The 26,004-nt window shown below is 41.9% G+C and overlaps 1 protein-coding gene across 4 annotated transcripts; it reads left to right on the plus strand.

The window, feature by feature from the left end:
• Positions 1-25,969, plus strand: LOC139420968 (BCL2 like 12). Of its 4 annotated transcripts, none has more exons than XM_071171410.1 (8): positions 1-516; positions 18,622-18,985; positions 19,193-19,451; positions 21,180-21,396; positions 24,154-24,288; positions 24,360-24,433; positions 24,637-24,903; positions 25,657-25,969. In XM_071171410.1, the coding sequence occupies exons 2-8, from the start codon at positions 18,624-18,626 to the stop codon at positions 25,696-25,698; spliced, it is 1,356 nt and encodes a 451-aa protein (XP_071027511.1). In that variant the 5' UTR covers positions 1-516; positions 18,622-18,623; the 3' UTR covers positions 25,699-25,969. The 4 variants fall into 4 exon arrangements, with proteins under 4 accessions (XP_071027511.1, XP_071027513.1, XP_071027512.1 ...); XM_071171412.1 differs by having other exon boundaries at positions 102-516; positions 18,712-18,985; XM_071171411.1 differs by having other exon boundaries at positions 119-516; positions 18,667-18,985.
• Positions 25,970-26,004: the final 35 nt, after the last annotated feature.

Below are 26,004 nucleotides of genomic sequence, written 5' to 3' on the forward strand. Positions count from 1 at the left end.
GTTCCGACTTGTAGTTGAACAAGGCTCAAGTGGGGTTCGGGGATTTCTATTGGAGAAGCAATCTCTGCCTATCTTTATACTGTACTGTCTTTGACGTAATCAGTTTGGATATGCGGAAAGTTGGAACTTCGAGTTTAATTTGGTCAAGAGCGGTTGACTTGAAATTGACCCACAAAAGTAGCTAGCAAGATTCGATAAGAAGTAGACAAATATGAAGAGCGGTCTGTGAGGACTGACAATAGTGGAAGCGAATAAAAAACATGTAACGTTAGCTAGCTATATATGTCTTAATGTCTTCTATCGAATTAATACAACTTACAGCGATAGCTAGGTAACGTTAGCCTGCTGTTGCTAGCTTGAAGTTGAAGAAGTGGAGAGGAGACGAACGCTTAGCACTATATATATATTTTAGAAAAGTTATATTTTAGAAAAGTTAATATTACTCCACTGGAAAGTTTTCCTTATGAGGAATCCGATTCGGCGTCGCGTGGAGCAGTGAGGACCGAACCACCACAGGTAACGTGTTAATATTTAAGTGGCCACATATTTTGAGGGAAAATCGACTTTCGGTCCGGTGTTCAGCCATTCAAACATCAGTGGGTATTAGTGGTGTGCCGATGACCAATGTAGAGTAGCACATTTCCATTTTTGAAAAGCTGAAGTAAGTCAAGTGTAGCCTTGTGAACATTCATGCTACAGATACCACCTGAACTGATACTAGCATGCCATGACTAAAGAAAGGAGAGGGCGTGGTGTCAGTTTCGACAGTCTGATAAGATGCTGGCACGAAGTTCTTGGAAGAAGTAATATCCTTATTTACAACAGCCATTAGCAGGGGCGCAACTTTGGTTTTAGAAGTGGGGGGCATGGGGTCCTCCCTCAGAATTTGTTTGTGCATCTAAAGCTCATTTCCTGCGTTTCTACTAAGGCTGTCCCGAAAACAAAACCAAAAAATTGGTCCACCAAGAGTAGTGGTCTTTCATTTTAAAACGTGTATTTTTCCATTTATAGACACACCCTGTGTGTTTTAACAAAATCAACTGTACATACTGAACTTGTATGATTAAATAATGAAGACCCACACATGACTCGAGGGAGCCAGAAAGGGAAAAAAAACTATTCCCCACCGTCCTTCACCCGCTGCTGCCGGCCTTCGCTCCTGAAGTTGTCGGTAATAGGCTATATCAGTGGTCGGAAACCTTTTCCATTTGAAGTGCCAATTTATCTTGCCGTTTATACCAATCTGCGTGCCAGTTATGATTGTCATATGCACAATTTGTGGAACAGTTTTATTCAATTTATAATAGTCTTTGTATCTCAAAATCATTGGCTGTGGTTAATCTACATCGCCAAATATGTAATAATAACCTACATAAAGCCAACATACAAAAACATTGCAGCCTGCAGGTAGAAAATATCCTGATAAAAATAAATATCCTATAAATCACATTGGCTACGCATGGCCTGTCAGCAATTATCTTGAAACGTTGTATCAACTGGGTCCCCCAAAATTCGTGCTAGCGAACTTGAAACATTGTATAAAATATTCTGGGCCCTCAGTTTCCCATGCCAGTGAGTTCAGGACGGACACCTGTATACTATATGTGCAAAGGATAAGAAGTAATCAGGTATTTTTATGACGTTGCCACTGGATCAGAGCATTACATTTTTTCCCTTTCATGCCGAGTGGTTATCGAAAGGGAGAGAGCTGGAAATGTTGTTCAAATACTTTGAGGAACTATTGTCTTTCTAAGTTGATTCTAAAAACATACTTTGTTTACTTGCTGTTTGAGGTGAAGAGACATTACTTTGAGAAGCTCCACAGCTCATTAGTGGTGGTGAGTTAAGACAATCAGAAATACTATAAGACAATCAGAAATACTATCAGACATCCCCAAATGGGCACATGTATAGGTCTACATTTACATGCAGGCCATGTCCTACGTCTATATGCATAATCAGATGCGCGTCCTTACTCAACATTGACAGGAGAGTTTCAAACAAAAGACAATTAATAATTTGACAGCTCGTAAATGTAATGAAATAAACAAAAACATGTCCACTCCGATAATGAAAACGAACAGTAAATTACTACTAATAATATATTTAATGCATTAACAGAAATCACCATAACAAAACACACATTGCAGATTAGAAATAATGGGAATTCACTGTAAATGTAAGCTACTATTGGTGATGTACAGCATGTAATGGGTAATTGATTGACATAACTTAATTGTGTGCACTGTTTGCTATGAAACAATGAATACCCACAAAATTGCGTGAGAGAGCGCATTCTGGAGAGACTTGCCTCTGAGCCACAATCCTCATATTCTTGGACCGTGGCATCTCTGCAGCCTCCTCAATGGATTAATCCACTGAGACAGGCGCAAATAAAACAGGTGTCTTGTGTGCCATGAAAAAATAAAATATATATTTGACTGCTCAAATAAATAAAACTAATTTTCAATACAGACCCCTTTGTCATACAGTAGGCTAGTCCATATAAGGAACCTACTAGACCTTATGAAAGTTGCACAGTATACCCTTAATCTTGTAATAAATCAAATCTAGTAATACATGTGACATTTCTGCCATGCGTTTTTTTTTGCCGCTATAAATGCTAGCTTAAACAGTTTCTTCTGATAAGTCTCCAGTATCAACATTTCCAAGCAAACAAAAGCAGGAAAAATAGAGAATCTTTAGACATGCTGAGCTAAAATAACATACTCTTTGCCAGAATTCAGCCAGCCAGCTCAAGATCATAACATATGCAAATACAGTGCATTCGGAAAGTATTCAGACCCCTTCCCCTTTTCCACATTTTGTTACGTTACAGCCCTGTTCAAAAATGGATTAAATTACACATTTCTTATCAATCTACACGCAATAATGACAAAGCGAAAACAGGCTTTCAGAATAAAAAACAGAAATACCTTATTTACATAAGTATTCAGAGCCTTTTCTATGAGACTCGAAATTGAGCTCAGGTACATCCTTTTTCCATTGTTTCTACAACTTGATTGGAGTCCACCTGTGGTAAATTCCGTTGATTGGACATGATTTGGGAAGGCACACACCTGTCTATTTAAGGTCCCACAGTTGACAGTGCATGTCAGAGCAAAAACCAAGCCATGAGGTTGAAGGACTTGTCCATAGCTTCGAGACAGGATTGTGTCGAAGCACAGATCTGGGGAACCGTGCCAACATATTTCTGCAGCATTGAAGGTTCCCAAGAACACAGTGGCCTCCATCATTTTTATATGGAAGAAGTTTGGAACCACCCAGACTCTTCCTAGAGCCCGCCGCCCGGCCAAGCTGAGGAATTGGTGGGAGAAGGGCCTTAGTCAGGGAGGTGACCAAGAACCTGATGGTCACTCTGGCAGAGTTCCTCTGTGGAGATGGGAAAATCTTCCAGAAGAAGAACCATCTCTGCAGCACGCCATCAGGCCTTTATGGTAGAGTGGCCACTCCCCAGTAAAAGGCACATGACAGCCTGCTTGGAGTTTGCCAAAAGGCACCTAAAGGACTCTCAGACCATGAGAAACAAGTTTCCCTGGTCTGATGAAACCAAGATTGAACTCTTTGGCCTGAATGCCAAGTGTCACATCTGGAGGAAACCTGGCACCATCCTTACAGTGAAGCATGGTGGTGGCAGCATCATGCTGTGGGGATGTTTTTCAGGGACTGGGAGACTAATCAGGATCGAGGGAAAGATGAACAGAGCAAAGTACAGAGATCCTTGTTGAAACCTACTCCAGAGGGCCCAGGACCTCAGAATGGGGCGAATGTTATGACCTTAAGCACACAAGTCTCTGAATATCCTTGAGTGGCCCAGCCAGAGCCCGGACTTGAACCCGATTTGAACATCTCTGAAGAGACCTAAAAATAGCTGTGCAGCTATGCTCCCCATCCAACCTGACAGCTTGAGAGGATCTGCAGAGAAGAAACTGCGAAACTCCCCAAATACAGGTGTGCCAAGCTTGTAGCGTCATACCCAAGAAGACTAAAAGGCTGTAATCGCTGCCCAATGTGCTTCAACAAAGTACTGAGTAAATGGTCTAAATACTTTTGTACATTTGACTCGTTTCAGGAAACTAGGCGTATGTCGCGGGTCACTACTTCTCAGGAGAGGTAAACTTAAAAAAAAAAAAATTTGGGGCAGAAATGCCTTCTGGAACATGTGAACTTTCATGTGCCTTAACCTCTTTATGGTTGCATTCCTTTGTTCTCAATTTCCTCCTGAAGACATACCCTAATCTAACTGCCTGTAGCTCAGCCCTAGAGGCAAGGATATCAATATTCTTGGTATCATTTGAATGGAAACATTCTGAAGTTTGTGGAAATGTTAATTGAATGTAGGAGAATATAACACAGTAGATCTGCTGGAAGAAAAGAGAAAGAAAGAGCATACGTTTTCTGTTTTTTATTGTTGTATTATCATCTGGGGGCAGAGGTAGAGCGGGCAGCTTGGCACCGGGGGCTCCCAGTCGGAGTCGCTATCACAGTGAAAGAAAACATACAAAAAATATTTGTATTGTATGAGCCTTTTATCATCACATAAAATAAACAGATATGTATTGTATAGAGCAGAGGGAACAGTCACTAAGGTGAAGTGCTGTTCCATTCAACTTTGGCCATTGTTGTGGGCCTGTACTCACCCCCAGCACCCAATGGCTATTTCATATGGAAATGAAGAGGAGTAGCAGGCGCAGTGGCCATGTGTGTTTGCTGTTCTACTCCATTCCATTTGAGTAAAAAAATTGAAAATATAATCTGACATGGAATATATATATATATATATATATATATATATATACTGCTCCAAAAAATAAAGGGAACACTTAAACAACACAATGTAACTCCAAGTCAATCACACTTCTGTGAAATCAACCTGTCCACTTAGGAAGCAACACTGATTGACAATAAATTGCACATGCTGTTGTGCAAATGGTAAGACCCACCGGTTTGGCGGTGGGTCAGTCATGGTGTGGGGTGGCATTTCTTTGGGGGGCCGCACAGCCCTCCATATGCTCGCCAGAGGTAGCCTGACTGCCATTAGGTACCGAGATGAGATCCTCAGACCCCTTGTGAGACCATATGCTGCTGCGGTTGGCCCTGGGTTCCTCCTAATGCAAGACAATGCTAGACCTCATGTGGCTGGAGTGTGTCAGCAGTTCCTGCAAGAGGAAGGCATTGATGCTATGGACTGGCCCGCCCGTTCCCCAGACCTGAATCCAATTGAGCACATCTGGGACATCATGTCTCGCTCCATCCACCACAGACTGTCCAGGAGTTGGCGGATGCTTTAGTCCAGGTCTGGGAGGAGATCCCTCAGGAGACCATCCGCCACCTCACCAGGAGCATGCCCAGGCATTGTAGGGAGGTCATACAGGCACGTGGAGGCCACACACACTACTGAGCCTCATTTTGACTTGTTTTAAGGGCATTACATCAAAGTTGGATCAGCCTGTAGTGTGGTTTTTCACTTTCATTTTGAGTGTGACTCCAAATCCAGACCTCCATGAGTTGATAAATTTGATTTCCATTGATATTTTTTTTTTGATTTTTATTGTCAGCACATTCAACTATGTGAAGAAAAAAGTATTTAATAAGAATATTTCATTCATTCAGATCTAGGATGTGTTATTTTAGTGTTCCCTTTGTTTTTTGAGCAGTGTATATACAGTGGGGCAAAAAAGTATTTAGTCAGTCACCAATTGTGCAAGTTCTCCCACTTAAAAAGATGAGAGAGGCCTGTAATTTTCATCATAGGTACACTTCAACTATGACAGACAAAATGAGGAGAATCACATTGTAGGATTTTTTATGAATTTATTTGCAAATTATGGTGGAAAATAAGTATTTGGTCAATAACAAAAGTTTATCTCAATACTTTGTTATATACTCTTTGTTGGCAATGACAGAGGTCAAACGTTTTCTGTAAGTCTTCACAAGGTTTTCACACACTGATGCTGGTATTTTGGCCCATTCCTCCATGCAGATCTCCTCTAGAGCAGTGATGTTTTGGGTGCAGTGCAGCAAGTAAGGCAGGACATCGCCGACGGTCTTGAGAACATCAACAAGACCCTACTGCCTGGGAGGCTCAAGCTTTGGTGCCTACAGTTTGGACTTCTCCCCCGGGTAATGTGGCCACTCACCGTCTATGAGGTCCCAATAACAACAGTGGAGAAGATGGAGCGAACCATTACCTCATACGTGAAGAAATGGCTGGGTGTCCCACGATGCTTGAGTAACATCGGCCTCTATGGCAAAGGGGTCCTTGAACTACCTCTTACAAGTCTAACGGAGGAGTACAAGTGCTCTAAAGTAAGACTTCAGATGACATTGAAGGACTCCAAAGACCAGACCATTAGCAAGGCTGCACCTCCCCTACAAACTGGACGGAAATGGACATCATCCAAGGCTGTGCAGCAAGCAACATCAGCCCTGAGACACCAAGACATTGTGGGGAATATCCAGCATGGAAGAGGAGGCTTTGGCCTGGCAGCAAGCAAACCAACGTTCCAAAAGGCAACAACATCTGAACGCAGGAAGCTGGTGGTCGAGGAGGTGCGCAGACAGGAGGAGACTGCAAGAAGTGCAAAGGCTGTCTCTTGCTAAACAAGGGCAATGGACGCGGTGGGAAGGCCTGGAGAGGAGAAAGATCAACTGGAGTGAGCTTTGGCAAATGGAGGCAAGCAACATCAGCTTCATCATAAGAGCTGTTTATGATGTGCTTCCATCACCAAAAAATCTACATCGATGGTATGGCGAGGACTCGACCTGCCCCCTCTGCCCAGCTCCAGCGACTCTCAGGCATATAATGACAGGTTGCAAGACCAGCCTCTCACAAGGCCGCTACACCTGGAGGCACAATCAGGTCCTCAAGAGCCTGGCTGCAGCACTTGAGACCAAGAGGAGTGCAACCAATTCATTACCTCCAAAAACAAGCAATCCCGTCAAAACAACAACATTCATCCGGGAGGGACAGAAAAGGCCCAAGTATCCTCCTACAAAGCCAGAAACTGGACACCTAGCCATGGCCCGGGACTGGAAGATGCTTGTCGATATTGGCCAGCAACTAATTTTTCCACCTGAGATTGCTTCTACCAACCTTAGGCCAGACATGGTACTCTGGTCCCCTTCACGAAAGGGTGTGCACATCATAGAGCTCACAGTCCCGTGGGAAAACTCTGTTGAAGAGGCCTACGAGCGTAAGAAACTGCGTTACACAGAGTTGGCAGCAGACGCAACTCAGCGTGGCTGGAATGCAAAAGTCTGGCCAGTTGAAGTGGGATGCAGAGGATTCGTGGCTTCTTCCACCATCAGGTTGCTGAAAGAACTTGGAATCCATGGACAGGCTCTGCGGCAGACCGTCAGAGCAGTTTCTCAAGCAGCTGAAAGAGGCAGCCAGTGGATCTGGATCAAACGGAAGGACCCTTGCTGGGCTATAACTTCATGACCCCCCACCCCCACCTGAGAACCCAATTCAGATCCCTCCAACTTGAGGAGGGCATATGAGGTATGCGGTCAGCTGTAGGACTGGCTCAGGGAAGAGGACGCCCCTGCCTTGCATAGTCCCGTGGGACATCTTAATTGGGCATGGGACACAAGCTAAGGCTTGATCACCCTTTAGCTGGCCACCTTTGATGAGAGTGTTTAGTGATTAAAGGCCGAAACACCCACTGATTCGAAGGCACACTACTGAGGATGTGTCCCAAAATTGACATCTTAACCCAGTCTAAGAAATAAACCTCCCATGCCACTCTGTCAACATCACGGCAAATCTCATGCGAGTGCATTCCATCTATTGGCACAATGGACAGTTTTTAACATCTCGTCCCGTGTTTTATGATTCTGGGGCTGTTGTTGGGCAACACGGACTTTCAACTCCCTCCAAAGATTTTCTATGGGGTTGAGATCTGGAGACTGGCTAGGCCACTCCAGGACCTTGAAATGCTTCTTACGAAGCCACTCCTTCGTTGCCCGGGCGGTGTGTTTGGGATCATTGTCATGCTGAAAGACCTAGCCACGTTTCATCTTCAATGCCCTTGCTGATGGAAGGAGGTTTTCACTCAAAATCTCACGATACATGGCCCCATTCATTCTTTCCTTTACACGGATCAGTCGTCCAGGTCCCTTTGCAGAAAAACAGCACCAAAGCATGATATTTCCACCCCCATGCTTCACAGTAGGTATGGTGTTCTTTGGATGCAACTCAGCATTCTTTGTCCTCCAAACACGACGAGTTGAGTTTTTACCAAAAAGTTATATTTTGGTTTCATCTGACCATATGACATTCTCCTAATCTTCTTCTGGATCATCCAAATGCTCTCTAGCAAACTTCAGACGGGCCTGGACATGTACTTGCTTAAGCAGGGGGACACGTCTGGCACTGCAGGATTTGAGTCCCTGGCGGCGTAGTGTGTTACTGATGGTAGGCTTTGTTACTTTGGTCCCAGCTCTCTGCAGGTCATTCACTAAGTCCCCCCCATGTGGTTCTGGGATTTTTGCTCACCGTTCTTGTGATAATTTTGACCCCACGGGGTGAGATCTTGCGTGGAGCCCCAGATCGAGGGAGATTATCAGTGGTCTTGTATGTCTTCCATTTCCTTATAATTGCTGATTTCAGTTGATTTCTTCAAACCAAGCTGCTTACCTATTGCAGATTCAGTCTTCCCAGCCTGGTGCAGGTCTACAATTTTGTTTCTGGTGTCCTTTGACAGCTCTTTGGTCTTGGCCATAGTGGAGTTTGGAGTGTGACTGTTGTTGTGGACAGGTGTCTTTTATACTGATAACAAGTTCAAACAGGTGCCATTAATACAGGTAACGAGTGGAGGACAGAGGAGCCTCTTAAAGAAGAAGTTACAGGTCTGTGAGAGCCAGAAATATTGCTTGTTTGTAGGTGACCAAATACTTATTTTCCACCATAATTTGCAAATAAATTCATTAAAATTCCTACAATGTGACTTTCTGGATTTTTTTTCTCATTTTGTCTGTCATAGTTGAAGTGTACCTATGATGAAAAATACAGGCCTCTGTCATCTTTTTAAGTGGGAGAACTTGCACAATTGGTGGCTGACTAAATACTTTTTTGCCCCACTGTATATATGTGTGTGTGTGTATATATATATATATTTTTTTCTTCATAAAACGGCATTAGCACTTACCCGTCCAGAAGTACGTCCTGTCCTTGCAGAAACTTAGTTCCTGTTTGAATCATAACACTCAGATTCCTCAAACAAAAAATCTGTCTCACTTTTTTCACTTTCACTTTAGACTTTGACTTCGCTTTTCCTGATTTATTCGCCATGATATCTTCAATGAAATCGTTGAAAATACAACTTCCCGAAATAAAGCTGCGCGTAACAAGCCTCACAGCAACTCCTCTGATCGTCAAGGCGAGAATGGAGTTCGTTACGAATGCAATATCAAACAAGGAATAGTGCTCCAACCCAAAACCATTACATACTGGCGTTTACCTCAGCTTGGCTATCTACCCAGCTAGATTTCAAGAAGATCAGTGGTCATTGGGCAGAAATACAGTCCATCAATGAAGATTCGCTAAAATGATTGGTGCGCCAGGTAGTCATTGCTCGTTGTCTTCAAATCAGTTCACTTCGGTCAATACTCCCCGTAAAAAAAACAAAGACGTTTGGCTGTGTTGCAAACATCCGGAGGAATGCACTGAAACCAACCATGACTAGATAAACAATGTTTTACTGTGTGTAATTACGTCAAATGCTCTGTAAAAAATTGATGGAGATGGAATTCACGGCACAAACAGGTTACAAAATGTTTCATTTTAAGCTATAAAAATGGATTTTATCACTGGGACCCTCAGGAAGAGAAATAAGAGCAAGATATCAGAATGTAAGTCATAATTTTACCTTCAGATGTGAATGTGTAAAAACTGTCATGGCGGAAAATGTTTCTGTTGTTGATTGCTCTTCTCAAACAAAAGCATGGTAATTGTTGTCTGTAATAGCTATTTTAAATTGAAAAACATAGTTTGATTATCAAGATTCCAATTTTTTGAAGGGTGTAAGACACTTGCATTTTCAAGAATGTTTAATGTTACGACGACGTTGTATTTTTAGTTGTCACTCTGAAATTTCTCCTGATGTTGATCCCTGTACAGGGATCGCAGCCATAACAGGTTTTAATAACATACTTGCATGCCATTTGTAATTACAAATAACATTGTTAAATTACGAGCCTAGTTGTTTTAAACACAGAAAAAGACAGAAACCTAATGAGTGGGCTGGACATGCCGGGAGATGAGTTCGGATTGGTCTGCCATATAGCACGCTTCTGTCAATTTGAGCTGGTCAGTAAGTGTAGGTAATCCTGTTCTTAAAAAACTTATGCAGTTTTAATACACAATATATAAGTGTTGCTCTCCACTTTCTGGAGGACCGAGTTTTGAAATCAGTGGAATTAGAGTATGATAGCTAAGGAGATGGAGAAAACACCTGTCTCCGGATTACATCTTCAAACTAAGGGCAACCATGGCATCCATGACAGGGAGAGGCGTCCATCCATGATTTATACGGATAAGATAATGTAGCTAGCTAGACTTTCAGATTTTCCAAGTTTCTAATTGTTACAGTCATTTTAATTTCTAGTTAAAGTGTACTGTTAGCTCGCTAGCTATCTATGTGTATGATCTTATTATTTGTATCTCAGAGTCATTTTCTTTGCTAGTTATAGCCTAATGTTAGCTAGCTAACATGAAGCTGGTTGGTTAGCTACCTGCAGATTCATGCAGGTCAGTAACATTATGAGTTGGGATTCTGGTTCATTATTCAGCTAGCTAGCTCGCTACACGTCTTAACAAAAGGCTACACTGTGCAAGTAACCATTTCAATAGAATGCGACTGTTGATAGACATAGATGGTAAATGTATCTACTCCGATTTACAGAGCAGAATAACTGACGGATTTATGAATGCATAACAACCGTTGAATATGGTCGGTGTCAGTAAACGCTGCACAGTTGCAGTCACCAACGCTCTGGATAACATAAAAACAGCCTAACCAGCTCTGATGGGGCGAGTAAAATGGTCAATGAGCTGTTCTCTCATTTGTGCCTGGAAGTAGCTAGCCAACTTTAGCCAGTTAGCTTGGGTGCTTGACTGTTGTTGTTAGGACAGAATGCTCGGATCAACCCTTAAAGAGAAGGGTGGGGATAAGGCTTAAGAGGATGTGAACGATGCTGAATGGGTTTAGACAAAGAAGAGCTCTCCAGGAAGTACCAAAACATTCAAAGGCCATTTTCTCAAAAGTGAGGTTACAAGTTTATCAACTTTCAAAGCAGAATTACTTTCCCATTGTTCCTCAAATACAGTGTATGATATACAATGTTGTTGCTCTGTGTCTCTGCTTTTATCCGATGTAAAAAACACAAATTCAAATTTTGATACACAAGACTGAATGAATCAAGGCAGTCGGTCACAAATGTGATGTCAATTTTTTTTAAATCTAAATTGTCACATTTCTAAACTCATTTTGCTTTGTCGTTATGGGGTATTGTGTGTGGAATCATTTTAATCTATTTTAGTATAAGGCTGTAATGTAAGAAAATGTGGAAAAAGTCAAGGGGTCTGAATACTTTCCGAAAGCACTGCATGTCCCCTTTTGTGTTTTACACTTCCAGCAGAGGAATTATATTTCTGAGTGTATGATATTCAGTTTCACAGGCATATAGGATGTTCTATAAATGGTCTTAAATTGCGGTAATTTGTCTGATTATATGAACATGACTGGGCATTCAAACATATCTGTATTAGAGGTCGACCGATTAATCAGATTTTTTTACACCTTTATTTAACTAGGCAAGTCACCTCCTAGGGTAGGTCACCTCTCTAGGGACGCTAGCGTCCCACCTGGCCAACATCCAGTGAGATTGCAGAGCGCCAAATACAGAAATACTCATTATAAAAATTCAGAAAATATCATTTTTAAACCTAACTTCTTGTGAATCCATCCACAGTGTCAGATTTAAAAAATGCTTTACATAGCCCAGCAGACAAATCATTATAAACAGTAACCAGCCAAGTAGAAGAGTTACACAATTCAGAAATAGAGAGAAAATGAATCCCTTACCTTTGATCTTCATATGTTTGCACTCAGATGATATTCAATAAATGTTCCTTTTGTTCGATAGTCTCTCTTTGTCCGAAAACCTCCGTTTTGTTCGCACGTTTTCAGTAATCCACAGGCTCAAACGCAGTCACAACAGGCAGACAAATTCAAATTGTTAAGTTCATAGAAACATGTCAAACAATGTTTATATTCAAGCCTCAGGTTGTTTTTAGCCTAAATGATCTATAATATTTCAACCGGACAATAACGTTGTCAATATAAAAGGTAAACAAGAAAGGCACTATCTCTGGTCGCGCGCATGAAAATGCTCTGTGACACGGCAGGGTCCACTCATTCAGACTGCTCTTACTCCCTCATTTATCAGAATATAGTATATCAGTATATATTTTTAAACCTGCATATTTAGCTAAAATAAATCCAGGTTAGCAAGCAATATTAACCAGGTGAAATTGTGTCACTTCTCTTGCGTTCATTGCGCACAGTCAGGGTATATGCGATAATGATAAACATTTTGTTTTCGAAATGATAGTTTCTGGATTCGACCATATTAATGACCTAAGGCTCGTATTTCTGTGTGTTATTATGTTTTAATTAAGTCTATGATTTGATAGAGCAGTCTGACTGAGCAATGGTAGGCAGCAGCAGGCTCGTAAGCATTCATTCAAACAGAACTTTAGTGAGTTTTGCCAGCAACTCTTCACTGTGCTTCAAGCATTGCGCTGTTTATGACTTCAAGCTTATCAACTCCCGAGATTAGGCTGGTGTAACCGATGTCGAATGGTTAGCGGGGTACACGCTAATAGCGCTTCAAACGTCACTCGCTTGGAGTTGGAGTGGTTGTTCCCCTTGCTCTGCATGGGTAACGCTGCTTCGAGGGTGGCTGTTGTCGATGTGTTCCTCGTTCGAGCCCAGGTAGCGGCGAGGAGAGTGGTGGAAGCTATACTGTTACACATGCAATACTAAAGTGCCTATAAGAACATCCAATAGTCAAAGGTATATGGAATACAAATAGGATAGAGGGAAATAGTCCTATAAATACTATATTAACTACAACCTAAAACCTCTTACCTTGGAATATTGAAGTCCCATGTTAAAAGGAACCACGCAAGGAACTTAAACGTTAGCTTTTTTACATGGCACATATTGCACTTTTACTTTCTCCTCCAACACTTTGTTTTTGCATTATTTAAACCAAATTGAACATGTTTCATTATTTATTGGAGGCTAAATAGATTTTTATTGAAGTATTATTATATTAAGTTAAAATAAGTGTTCATTCAGTATTGTTGTAATTGTCATTATTACGAATACATTTTTAAAAATCGGCCGATTTTAATTGGTATGGGCTTTTTTTTGGTCCTCCAATAATCGGTATCGGCTTGAAAAATCATAATCGGTCGACTTCTAATCTGTGTCCATTCTCGAGGTTGATCGATTAATCGGAATAGCCGATTTTTAATTAGGGCAGATTTTTCAAGTTTTCATAACAATCTGTGTTTTTAAATACCTTTATTTAACTAGGCAATTCAGTTCAGAACACATTCTTATATTCAATGATGGCCTAGGAACGGTGGGTTAACTGCCTCGTTCAGGGGCAGAACGACAGATTTTCACCTTGTCAGCTCGAGGGATCCAGTCCAACGCAATAACGACCTGCCTCTCTCGTTGCACTCCACAAGGAGACTGCCTGTTACGCGAATGCAGTAAGCCAAGGTAAGTTGCTAGCTATCATTAAACTTATCTTTATAAAAAACAATCAATCATAATCACTAGTTAACTACACATGGTTGTTGATATTACTAGATATTATCTAGCGTGTCCTGCATTGCATAAGTATCTGACTGAATGGTGGTAGGCAGAAGCAGGCGCATAAACATTCATTCAAACAGCACTTTCGTGAGTTTTGCCAGCAGCTCTTCGTTGTGCGTCAAGCATTGTGCTGTTTATGACTTCAAGCCTATCAACTCCCGAGATGAGGCTGGTGTAACCGAAGTGAAATGGCTAGCTAGTTAACGCGTGCTAACTAGAGGGACAGAAGCTATACTGTTACACTGGCAATACTATAAGAACATCCAATAGTCAAAGGTTAATGAAATACAAATGGTATAGAGGGAAATAGTCCTATAATAACTACAACTTAAAACTTATTAAAGACTCCTGTTAAAAGGAACCACCAGCTTTCATATGTTCTGAGCAAGGAACTGAAACGTTAGCTTTCTTACATAGCACATATTGCACTTTTACTTTCTTCTCCAACACTTTGTTTTTGCATTATTTAAGCCAAATTGAACATGTTTCATTATTTACGTGGCTAAATTGATTTTATTGATGTATTATATTAAGATACAACAATTGTTCATTCAGTATTGTTGTAATTGTCATTATTACAACAAAACAAAAATAATCAGCCGATTTTAATTGGTATCGGCTTTAATGGTCCTCCAATAATTGGTATCGGCGTTGAAAAATCATAATCGGTCGACCTCTAATCCATTCATCATCATTATGTTGTGCAATGACTGTGCACCATGACAGTGTAGTCTGTAGAGCTGTTTATACCGTGTCAGTGTGAAAAGTAGGGAATTACCTAGGGAAACTGACAGATCAATAATGTTACATTGGTATACTGACTCAAATAAAATATTGCTCATATTGCGCTGTCAAACGTTAGTATATCGGTTTTCAATCATTTGCCCGCAGGTTTCATTGTCTGATTTCAGGTCTAGTGTGATTCATTTTAGCCAACTTTTGGCTTGCTCTAATGGTACTTCAACTGGCGCAAACTATTCAAGTTAATTTACTTCTGTTGAAACGGGACAAAAAGCCATCAAAACATTTCCATACACACAACAGCTGTTAGATACTGGACCACGCAGACACCACAGAGCTGAACTGGCTGTGGTAGCTACTGTTAGTGTTTAAATACTGGAGAGTTGAGACCAAATCACGGACGCTGGACAGAGTGGATTTCAGTTGTAACAAAAGACAGTTTTAATGAGTCAGAGATATCTTGTCCCGCAGTTTTACGTGCACGGACCTAGTTCACATAACTCGGCAAGGAGCCAGGTGAAAAAGAGAGCCTTCTACTACGGTTACATTCATTTTTATACATAGAATAAAGTAGGTGGAGTCTTGTCGTTTCGGTCTTCTTGACTGGTCGGAGGGTTGGAGGCGGGCCTTGCTCTAGCCAGAGCGGGCCCCATTGGTGCACAGCAAAAGTCCTTTGCTCTTGGGACCGGCCAGTAGAGGGAGATGAGATGTGTGTTTATACAAGGAAGAGGGGGTCAGTCTTATGGCTGGGTGTATGTGTTCTTACGACGGAATGTCTTTGTTTATATGAGCTATGTGTATGAATATTTATATAACACTACTAGCTAGTTCATTCTCTTCAGACAGACCTTCAGTCGAGAAGGGATGAAACATTAGCTAACAGTACATGTCAGTTACACTTTTAGATCAGCACTGAGAATAAATACCTTTTTTTCTGTTAAGTCAAACAGCAGTTGCCTTGCCAACTACATCAGTCAAATAAAGAGTAGCCTGTTTCTGCTCTGCTTTTACAACTCTGAGAAACTGCAACACACAGAAACAGCAGCTAGAGACAGCAGCACCGTGCTGGTCAGAAGCTTTGCCTTCACACAGCCTGTCCGCAAGCTCTGTTGTGTCTGCGTGGTCCTAAATCCAGCTGGCTGAAACCACCTACTTGACCAGCAGTGTTTAGCACTAACTGAAGTTTGTTTAGTGCCCTTTCCCATGTAGCCGGAGAGTATAGCATTACAGTAGTCTAATCTAGAAGTGACAAAATCATGGATGAGCTTTTCTGCATAATTTTTAGACACTCTTTTTTTCCCCCTTTTTTCTCTCCAATATTACGAGATGGAAAAAAGGTGTCCTTGATATATTCTTTATGTTCATCAAAAGAGAACTCGGGGTCTAGAGTAACGCAGTTACTATTTGAGACAACTGTACAAACATCAATATTAATTGTCAGATCCAACAGCAATTCACTTTATTTATTGGGACCTAGAACTATCATCTTTGTTTTATCAGAGTTTAAAAGTAAAACATGTGCTTCCATCCACTTCCTTATGTCTGAAACACAGGCTTCCAGGGAGGGCAATGTTGGGGCGTCACCATGTTTCATCGAAATTTACAACTGTATGTCGTCCACATAGCAGTGAAAGTTGACATTGTGTTTCTGAATGACATCACCAAGAAGTAGAATATATAGTGTAAACAATAGTGGTCCTAAAATTGAACCTTGAGGAACACTGAAACGTATAATTGATTTGTCAGAGGATAAACCATACACAGAGACAAACAGATATCTTTCCGACAGATAAGATCTAAACCAGGCAAGAACTTGTTTAGACCAATTACGGTTTCCAATCTCTCCAAAATAATGTGGTGATTGATGGTGTCAAAAGCAGCGCTAAGGTCTAGGAGCACGAGGACAGATGCAGAGCCTTGGTCTGGCGCCATTAAAAGTAATTTACCACCTTCACGAGTGCAGTCTCCGTGCTATGATGGGCTGTAAAACCAGAATGACTTCGGCCCCAATGAAACATGCACATCATTTTTTATATATATATAATAAAAATGGTATATATTTTACTTAAAAAAACAAAAACATTTTCTGAGTCAAGGTTTGGCTTTTTCAAGACATGCTTTTTTACTAGCACTTTTAGTGGTGTGATACACATACTGTGGGTAGGGAGCCATTTATCATGTTCAACATAGGAGGGCCAAGCACAGGAAGTAGCTCTTTCAGTAGTTTAGTTGGAATAGTGTCCAGTATGCAGCTGGAAAGTTCAGAGGCCATGATTATTGCCATGAATGTGTCAAGACATACAGGATTAAGTGTCTCCATTTATTCTAGGTCCTGGCAGTTCTGTGCACTCAGGACAACTGAGTTATGGAAAAATATCAATTCAAAGAGTAGTCTGTAATTTGCTTTCTAATGATCATGATCTTTTCATTGAAGTTCATGAATTCATCACTGATGACGTGATAGCCATCTTCTCTTGGGGAATGCTGCTCTTTAGTTAGCTTTGCAACCATATCAAAAATACATTTTGGATTCTCCTCAATTAAGTTGAAAAAATAGGATGATCGAGCAGCAGTGAGGGCTCTTCGATATTGCATGGTACTCTTTCCAAGCTAGTCGGAAGACTTCCAGTTTGACGGAGCGCCATTTCCGTTCCTATTTTCTGGAAGCTTGCTTCAGGGCTCTGGTATTAAAGGTTCAATTTAGATTCACAGTTAGGTGGTTAACCAATTAAAAAACGTTTTGTTTTTACTCCAAAGTCCTTGGGTAGGTAGAGGGAGTCTGGAAGGTCATCTAGCAATCTTTGGGTTGTCTGAGAATTTATAGCATGTCTTTTGATGGTCCTTGGTTGGGGTCTGAGGAGTTTATTTGTTGCGATTGCAAACGTAATTAAATGGTGGTCCGATTTAGTCCAGGATTTTGAGGAACAACATTTTAGATCCACAATATTTATCCACGGGACAAAACTAGATCCAGGGTATGACTGTGGCAATGAGTAGGTCTGGAGACATGTTGGACAAAACCCACTGAGCCGATGGCTCCAACAGCCTTTTGGAGTTGGTCTGTGGACTTTTCCATGTGAATATTAGTCACCAAAAATGTGAATATTATCTGCCACGACTACACGGTCTGATTAGGAATTCAGGAACTCTGACTTCTCTGATTGACTAGGTTGCATAGATTTAATGACTAAAACGTGTATGTATGTGTAAATGTTACCGACACTGGTGTTCGAACTCTTGTGTGTAGAATGATTGAAATGTGGATAGACTGGATTCTCCAGCCGTGTGTTTGTGTACGGCATTGCTTTCACTTCCCTATGAGTGCCATGGCATCAGCCGTGGTCTTTGTCACTGACGTATTCGGGTAGAAACAAAGACTGTTCCATTAGCAACACAACCGACACTTGCGCAACTATGGGGAAAAACAGACTGTAAACTATATTTCTTCTCCAACGTTTATTGAAAACATAAATACATTTGCACTATGAGCACTTTTTGTCTCAAATACATTGTTACAGATGTTGGTTAGTTAGCTAGCAAATGTTTTGCCATATTAACATTGTCATGAAATCATTCAAAACAAGACATGGTATCAAGAACAAGATGAAACTAGCTGAAATTGGTCACTTACGATTCCCCACAAAGCAGTTTCTTGTAGTTTTGGCTATCCTGAATCACAACTCACTGACTTCGGCCCCAATGAAACATGCACATAATTTTTGTGACATTGTCAGCTAACCCATCTGTGGAAGCATCTAGGCTACATACAGTCTGCCTGTCAGTCAATAAAAGTGATGGAAGTTCAAATCAAATCCCTTGACTAATGAAAGGGTTGGTGTCTTTAGGTTGGGGATGCCTTTGGAGTTGACTTTAAACATGCACTTGTAGGAGTTTCTATACTGCATACTAAGACACAAAAAAGGTCAGGTGTCGGCCAATAACATTTCTCTCTCTCTCTCAGTGATGTCAGCTGATGCGCTCAACCCTACCTCTCCCAACCCCTCAGTGATGTCTGCTGATGCGCTCAACTCTACCTCCCCCAACCCCTCAGTGATGTCTGCTGATGCGCTCAACTCTACCTCTCCCAACCCCTCAGTGATGTCAGCTGATGCGCTCAACCCTACCTCTCCCAACCCCTCAGTGATGTCAACTGATGCGCTCAACCCTATATCTCCCAACCCCTCTGTCTCGTCCATCTCTCTGGTTGAGATCAAGGCAGACACTCGTCTGGTGCTGAAAGCTTTCCTCCGCAGCGCACTCTCTAATCCTTCGACCGAGCGGCTTGGGACGGTGGGGGGAAGCTACAAAGACCACAACAAGTACAGGTAACAACAATGTCCCCCCCCCCCATCTAGGCTATTACCTGTCATCCCCATCACCTCACACCCCTGCCATTCACCCCCATCCCAGTTGTATGTTTTAAAAATGCCACCCAATATTCTTTAACCTTTTATTTTTCAATTGTATTTAATTTTTGCAATCAATCCAATCATCCTACCTCTTTATCCATCTCCCCTGTCTCTTCTTTCCAGTGCAAAGGAGTCTAGGAAGCGGCCGGACAATGGCTGGGACTCTCTGGATGAAGCAATCAGCTCAGTGGAGGAGAAGAAACACGGATTGAAGGACCTCATTAAGAGACGACTGCAGCCACGGCCCTCCACCCTGCCCCTCCGTCGCTCAGCTAAAGACAGCGGTGCAGACCAGACACAAAATGGTGGCTCTTTGGAGAAGGACGGAAGACCAAACCGAACCAACCCAGGCCTGCCAGGCTTCTTCAGAGACCAACTCGAGGTGAGATGGATCCACGTTGTTAATCACAACGCATTATTTAAAATGTACTAAGAAATTACATGTCACATACAGTACCAGTCAAAGGTTTAGACACACCTACTCATTCAAGGGTTTTTCATTATTTTTACTATTTTCTACATTGTAGAATACTAGTGAATTACATCAAAACTATGAAATAACACACATGAAATCATGCAGTAACCAAAAAAGTGTTAGACAAATCAAAATATATTTTATATTTGAGATTCTTCAAAGTAGCCACCCTTTGCCCTGATGACAGCGTTGCACACTCTTGGCATTCTCTCAACCAGCTTCATGAGGTAGTCACCTGGAATGCATTTCAATTAACAGGTGTGCCTTGTTAAAAGTTAATTTGTGGAATTTCTTTCCTTAATACGTTTGAGCCAATCAGTGGTGTTGTGGCAAGGTGTGATACAGAAGATAGCCCTTATTTGGTAAAAGACCAAATCCATATTATGGCAAGAACAGCTCAAATAAGCAAAGAGAAACAACAGTCCATCATTACTTTAAGACATGAAGGTCAGTCAATACGGAAAATTTCAAAAACATTATACTTCAAGTGCAGTCGCAAAAACCATCAAGCGCTATGTGAAACTGGCTCTCATGTGGACCGCCACGGGAAAGGAAAACCCAGAGTTACCTCTGCTGCTGATAAGTACATTAGAGTTACCAGCCTCAGAAATTGCATCGAAAAATAAATGCTTCACAGAGTTCAAGTAACAGACACATCTCAACATCAACTGTTCAGAAGAGACTGAGTGAATCAGGTATTCATGGTTGAATTGCTGCAAAGAAACGACTACACTTAGAATAAGAGAATTGATTGGGCCAATGGACATCAGACCAGTGGAAATCTGTCCGTAGGTCTGATTTTGCGATTTTTGGTTCCATCCGCTGTCTCTTTGTGAGACGCAGAGTAGGCGAACAGATGATCTCTGCATGTGTGGTTCCCACCGTGAAGCATGGAGAAGGAGGTATGATGGTGTGGGGTGACACTGTCAGTGATTTATTTAGATTTCAAGGCACACTTAACCAGCATGGCTACCACAGCATTCTTCAGCGATACGCCATCCATGATGGAGTGCTGCATCAGATGACCTAGCCTCCACAATTACCCGACCTCAACCCAATTGAGATGGTTTGGGATGAGTTGGACCGCAGAGTGAAGGAAAAGCAGCCAACAAGTGCTCAGCATATGTGGGAACTCCCTCAAGACTATTGGAAAAGCATTCCAGGTGAAGCTGGTTGAGAGAATGCCAAGAGTGTGCAAAGCTGTCATTGAGGCAAAGGGTGTCTCCTTTGACAAGTCTAAATAAATATTTTGATTTGTTTAACACTATTTTTGGTTACTGCATGATTCCATGTGTTATTTCTTAGTTTTGATGTCTTCACTATTATTCTACAATGTAGAACCCTAGAAACCTTTGAATGAGTAGATGTCCAAACTTTTGACTGGTACTGTAATTAGCTGGTATCCCACTCCCCCATTTTAAGAGTTTTGTTGTGGTTTTCGGTCAGACAGAAGACCTGTGACTGATTTTAGCTGCTGTTTTAAATTCTATACAAGACCACCTCGGTCATAGAGCAAAACTGCTGCTCTGAAACTATGGAATGTAATAAGTTGTGGAATGTGGTTATGATGTACAAAGCTGTGATTATTTGATCTAATACAGTATATGACATCCATCATTGTTACTATTACCTCAGGAAGATGTTAGGTTCCCCTCCTCCATGTCAGATGAAGAAGGGAACGATCCGAAACAGCAGAAAAAGGCAAAGAAGTTGAAGAACCAGATCTCCTCTTTCTTCAGCATGAAAAAGAAGTCAGAAAAGGATAAAGACAAGGATGAGACGCGTCTTCAGAGGCCATCCACACTGACCATCGGCGTAGGGCCAGTACCCGTGGCGCCAGTCATCTCTCCCAGTAAGTATTTTGGAACAGAACAGTCAGTCATCTCTCCCAGTAAGTATTTTGGAACAGAACAGTCGGCAGCAATGAATGTTTGCCTCAAACTATCATATTTATTAGGGGTTCAGCAGCGAACACCATTGGCTCATAGTGGCCATATTGTTTGAGCTGGAGTCCTGGTTGAAGAAATGAGTACATAGATGCTATATACCAAATTTGGTACCAATCGGTCTAGCGTTTCTGGTGAAGTAGACGTTTTAAAGTACATAATTAAAAATAATCCAAAATACATCAAAGCACATTGCATGATCTGTTCGATGTTGAGTTTTAATATTGGACAAGCTTGAAAATTAGTACAGCGGTAGCTCATCCAAGGGGCACAGTGGGCCCACAACTTGAACCCCTTGCTATTTGCAGCTATACTTAAGGACATTCAGGAGGACAAGGACATTCAGAATCTTGTCCTGAAGCCACTACTGTGTTGTCTTGGCTGTGTGCTTAGGTTTGTTGTCCTGTTGGAAGGTGAACCTTCGCCCTAGTCTGAGGTCCTGAGCAAGTTTTCATCAAGGATCTCTTTGTACTTTACTCCGTTCATCTTTCCCTCGATCCTGACTGGTCTCCCAGTCCCTGCCACTGAAAAACATCCCCACAGCATGATGCTGCCACCACCATGTTTCACCGTAGGGATGGTTCCAGGTTTCCTCCAGATGTGACGCTTTGCATTCAGGCCAAAGAGCTCAATCTTGGTTTCATCAGACCAGGGAAACTTGTTTATCATGGTCTGAGAGTCCTTTAGGTGTCTTTTGGCAAACTCAAAGCGGGCTGTCATGTGCCTTAAACTGAGGAGTAGCTTCTGTCTGGCTACTCTACCATAAAGGCCTGATAGGTGGAGTGCTGCAGAGATGGTTCTCCCATCTCAGAGAGCTCTCTGTGACCATCGTGTTCTTGGTCACCTCCCCGACTAAGGCTCTTCTCCCCGTATTACTCAGTTTGGACGGGCGGCCTGCTCTAGGAAGAGTCTTGGTGGTTCCAAACTTCTTCCATTTAAGAATGATGGAGGCCACTGTGTTCTTGGGGACTTTCAATGCTGCAGAAATGTTTTGGTACCCTTCCCCAGAACTATGCCTCCACACAATCAAGTCTCGGAGCTCTACGGACAATTCCTTCAACCTCATCGCTTGGTTTTTGCTCTGACATGCTTTGTCAACTGTGGGACCTTAAATAATATTTACCTCTTATGTGCATCATGTCCACATTCAGATAGCCTTGTCCAACTAGGTCTACTATCAATCACCTCGTATACCTTAGCTGGCAACATTGTAACCAATGCCAGCCTTACATGTAATTAACCATAGGCTGCTATAGGATATAAAGCCTACAGGTTAAATAATTTAGCTCTGATTTTCTCCCCATCATAACCGTCGGAGGGGGGTAAATAAGTGACTTCCTTGAAAAGGGGAGAATATGAGCTTTACAACAATGCCAGAATTATTACTGTACTCATAATATTCAGCAAAAATCATGTGTTTGTCCAATCTTAAAAAGCAACCGCAACTCGCTATTGCCATAGATGAAAATAACGCTTATGGCAAAATAGAACTGGATGTGATCTGAGCAAAATGGTTAGTTTGTTACAATTGAAGTCTCCTGGCTGTGCATCAGCTCAAAAGAAAGGCAGACGAGTGATTGAAGTGACTGGGAACCAGTGGTGTAAAATACTTTAAAGTACTACCTAAGTGGTTTTTGGGGGTATCTGTACTTTACTTTACTATTGATATTTTGGGCCACTTTTACTTCACTACATTCCTAAAGAAAATAACATACTTTTTACACCCTACATTTTCCATGACACGCTAAAGTACCTGTTACATTTTGAATGCTTAACAGGACAGGAAAATTGTCCAATTCATGTACTTATCAAGAGAACATCCCTGTCCATCCCTACTGCCTATCATCTGGTGGACTTAATAAACACACATGCATCTTTTGTAAACTATGTCTGAGTGCTGGAGTATGCCCCTGGCTATCCGTACATTTTAAAAACAAGAAAATGGTGCCGTCTGCTTTGCTTAATTTGAAATTATTTATACTTTTGATACTTAAGTATATTTAGAACCAAATACTTTTAGACTTTTACTCAAGTAGTATTTTACTGGGTGACTTCCACTTTTACTTGAGTAACTTTCTATTAAGGTATCTATACTTTTACTCCAGGATGACAATTGGGTACTTTTTCCACCACTGCTGGGAGCTGTGTGTGGGAGAGCCAGATCAACTCAATCAGCTCGCGCAACAGAAACATGTTATCGATCAATGAGAGGATTGCATTATGTATTCTACACAGCTATGCATGCTTATGCTTGGACAAAACAGATGAAAATGAGCTTCATGTCAAAGTGAATGTCTCTTAGTCTCACGTGGACTTTCTCGTCTTGTTATATTTTCGTCAACTAAAATGAAAAGCAATTGGTAATAGTTTTTTTTTGCACGCGCGTCTCGTTATAGTAATTTAGTTTTTGTCTGGGGCAATAGGCTGTTGACGACTATTTTTCGTCATAGTTATTGTTGACGAAATTAACACTGCAACACACCTGATTCTAAGTTGAATGTCAAGACTGAAGACCATGCATGTTTTAGTTGATTATTTCAAACAGGAGTGTTGGAACAAAAGCTGGAATTAAAGCCTGCAACATCCAGTAGCTCTCCAGGACCAGAGCTGGAGGCCCATTCTATTACACTCCTACTATTCTCTCCTCCCATCCCTCTCTGTAGCACACCCTCCTGAGTTCTATGAGGAGGTGGCTGAGACTCTGGACAGGATTGCTCAGCGGTCCCACAGTATGAAGAGACCCCAAAGGCCCAGCCCACGACCCAGCCCTGCTACCACCCCGGTCAAACCTCCCCCTGGTGAGTGGAAACACACATGCTATGCTGCTGTATGGCTATTCTTTATTTTTATCCATCTCTCCTGTCCTCAGAACCTGACAAAGAAGAAATGGTGCGCCAGCTGGTCCAGGTACTGTCTATGGAAGGGGATGCCATCAACTACAAGGTAAGACTTCTGGTGTAGGACTAGATCTAGATCACCTGACACTGCAGTTTCTAACTACCTACACAGTTTCTAACAACCTACGTACACCTTTACTACCTATGTACACCTTTACTACCTGCCTACACCATTACGAACAACCTACATTTCTACTACGTACACCTTAACTAACTACCTACCCTTGTCTTGTGTGTGCCCCCCCCCAGATCCAGTCGGACCCCTTCCTGCGCTCCACGCTGAACCGTCTCTCATACCCGTCCTTCGCCAAGCTCCTGGACACCTTCGCCAGCCAGGAACAGGCCACGCCCTCACCTCTGCCGCCTCCTGCCAGCAGCCCCACGCTGAGACGAGTGGCCGTCACCATGGAGGTGTCGCGGCGTGTCGTCACAGCAACAGGGATGCAGCGCATGCAGGGCTACGCAGAACGCTATATGGAGAACTTTGCCCCCTGGGTGAAGAGCCATGGAGGATGGGTGAGTGTTTGCTCCAATTGCCCTGTCCCTATCAGAACTCTATCTCTAAAATATTTTTGCAAAATGCAAGTTAGCCTTAAATTTTAATGCAGATTTAGCTTAGCGTTTGTTTTCCATTTCTCCTAAACAGCTAAATATATGAAGAATATATGCATGTATTTGATAAGAGTAACTTGTTTGGTTGTATAGACTGGTTGGTTGTTGAGCAACAAAACCGACACATGCGCATCTATGGGGCAAATCAGACGGGGTTCACTTAGTTTGTTGACAACATGTAAACTATATTTCATCTCCAATGTTTATTGAAAACATATATAAAGTTGCACGATGAGCACTATTTTTGTGTTGTTGGTTAGCTAGCTAGTAAATTCTGGCCATATTTAGCATAGAAGGGACATCACTTAAAACACCTCAAAGCAAGACATGGTATCAAGAACAAGCTAAAACTAGCTGAAACGAGCCACGTACGATTCCCCACCTGGCGGCATCTTGTCAATGTTGCTAGCCTTCTGGCCATCCAGAATCACAACAACACATGGACTTCTGCCCCATTTTGAAGCGTGCGCAACGTTTGTGACATTGTAAGCTAACCCATCTTTTAACATTGTTTATGTGGACATTGGCGCCCTCTGTTCTAAAGTTTAAAGGTTGTTTCCAAACACAACCACCAGGAGGCAGAAGTCATCACTGACCACAGCAGGCATCTGGTGCTGATTTTCCCTCAATTTCTAATCTCCCATTTTCCATATGCAGGAAAGTATTGTCCAGTTGGAAGAGATTTTGGAGTGCGACTGACAACCCTACACCATCAAGGCAGCTCGGAAATCCTCACTACTTCCTTTTAACCTATGACTAAGGCCTGGAGTTGTTTCCTATCAAGTCGGGTACAACTCAAGACCCTTCCTGACCTCAGTTTCTCCTGTGGTGAGAGACGGAGAAGGAGTTAGCTTTTTATAACTCTACGACACGTGAATTATGTCACTTGTATTTGTCTGAGAATCATGTGTACTTGTACAATTTTTTTTTTTTTTTATCAATGTTTTTCTATAAACGTGTTTTACAAAAACCAATGTGTACAGTGTGGTCTTTGGTTTGGGTTTC

Source organism: Oncorhynchus clarkii, chromosome 12 (assembly GCF_045791955.1).
Source record: "Oncorhynchus clarkii lewisi isolate Uvic-CL-2024 chromosome 12, UVic_Ocla_1.0, whole genome shotgun sequence".
NCBI classification, from domain to species: Eukaryota; Metazoa; Chordata; class Actinopteri; order Salmoniformes; family Salmonidae; genus Oncorhynchus; species Oncorhynchus clarkii.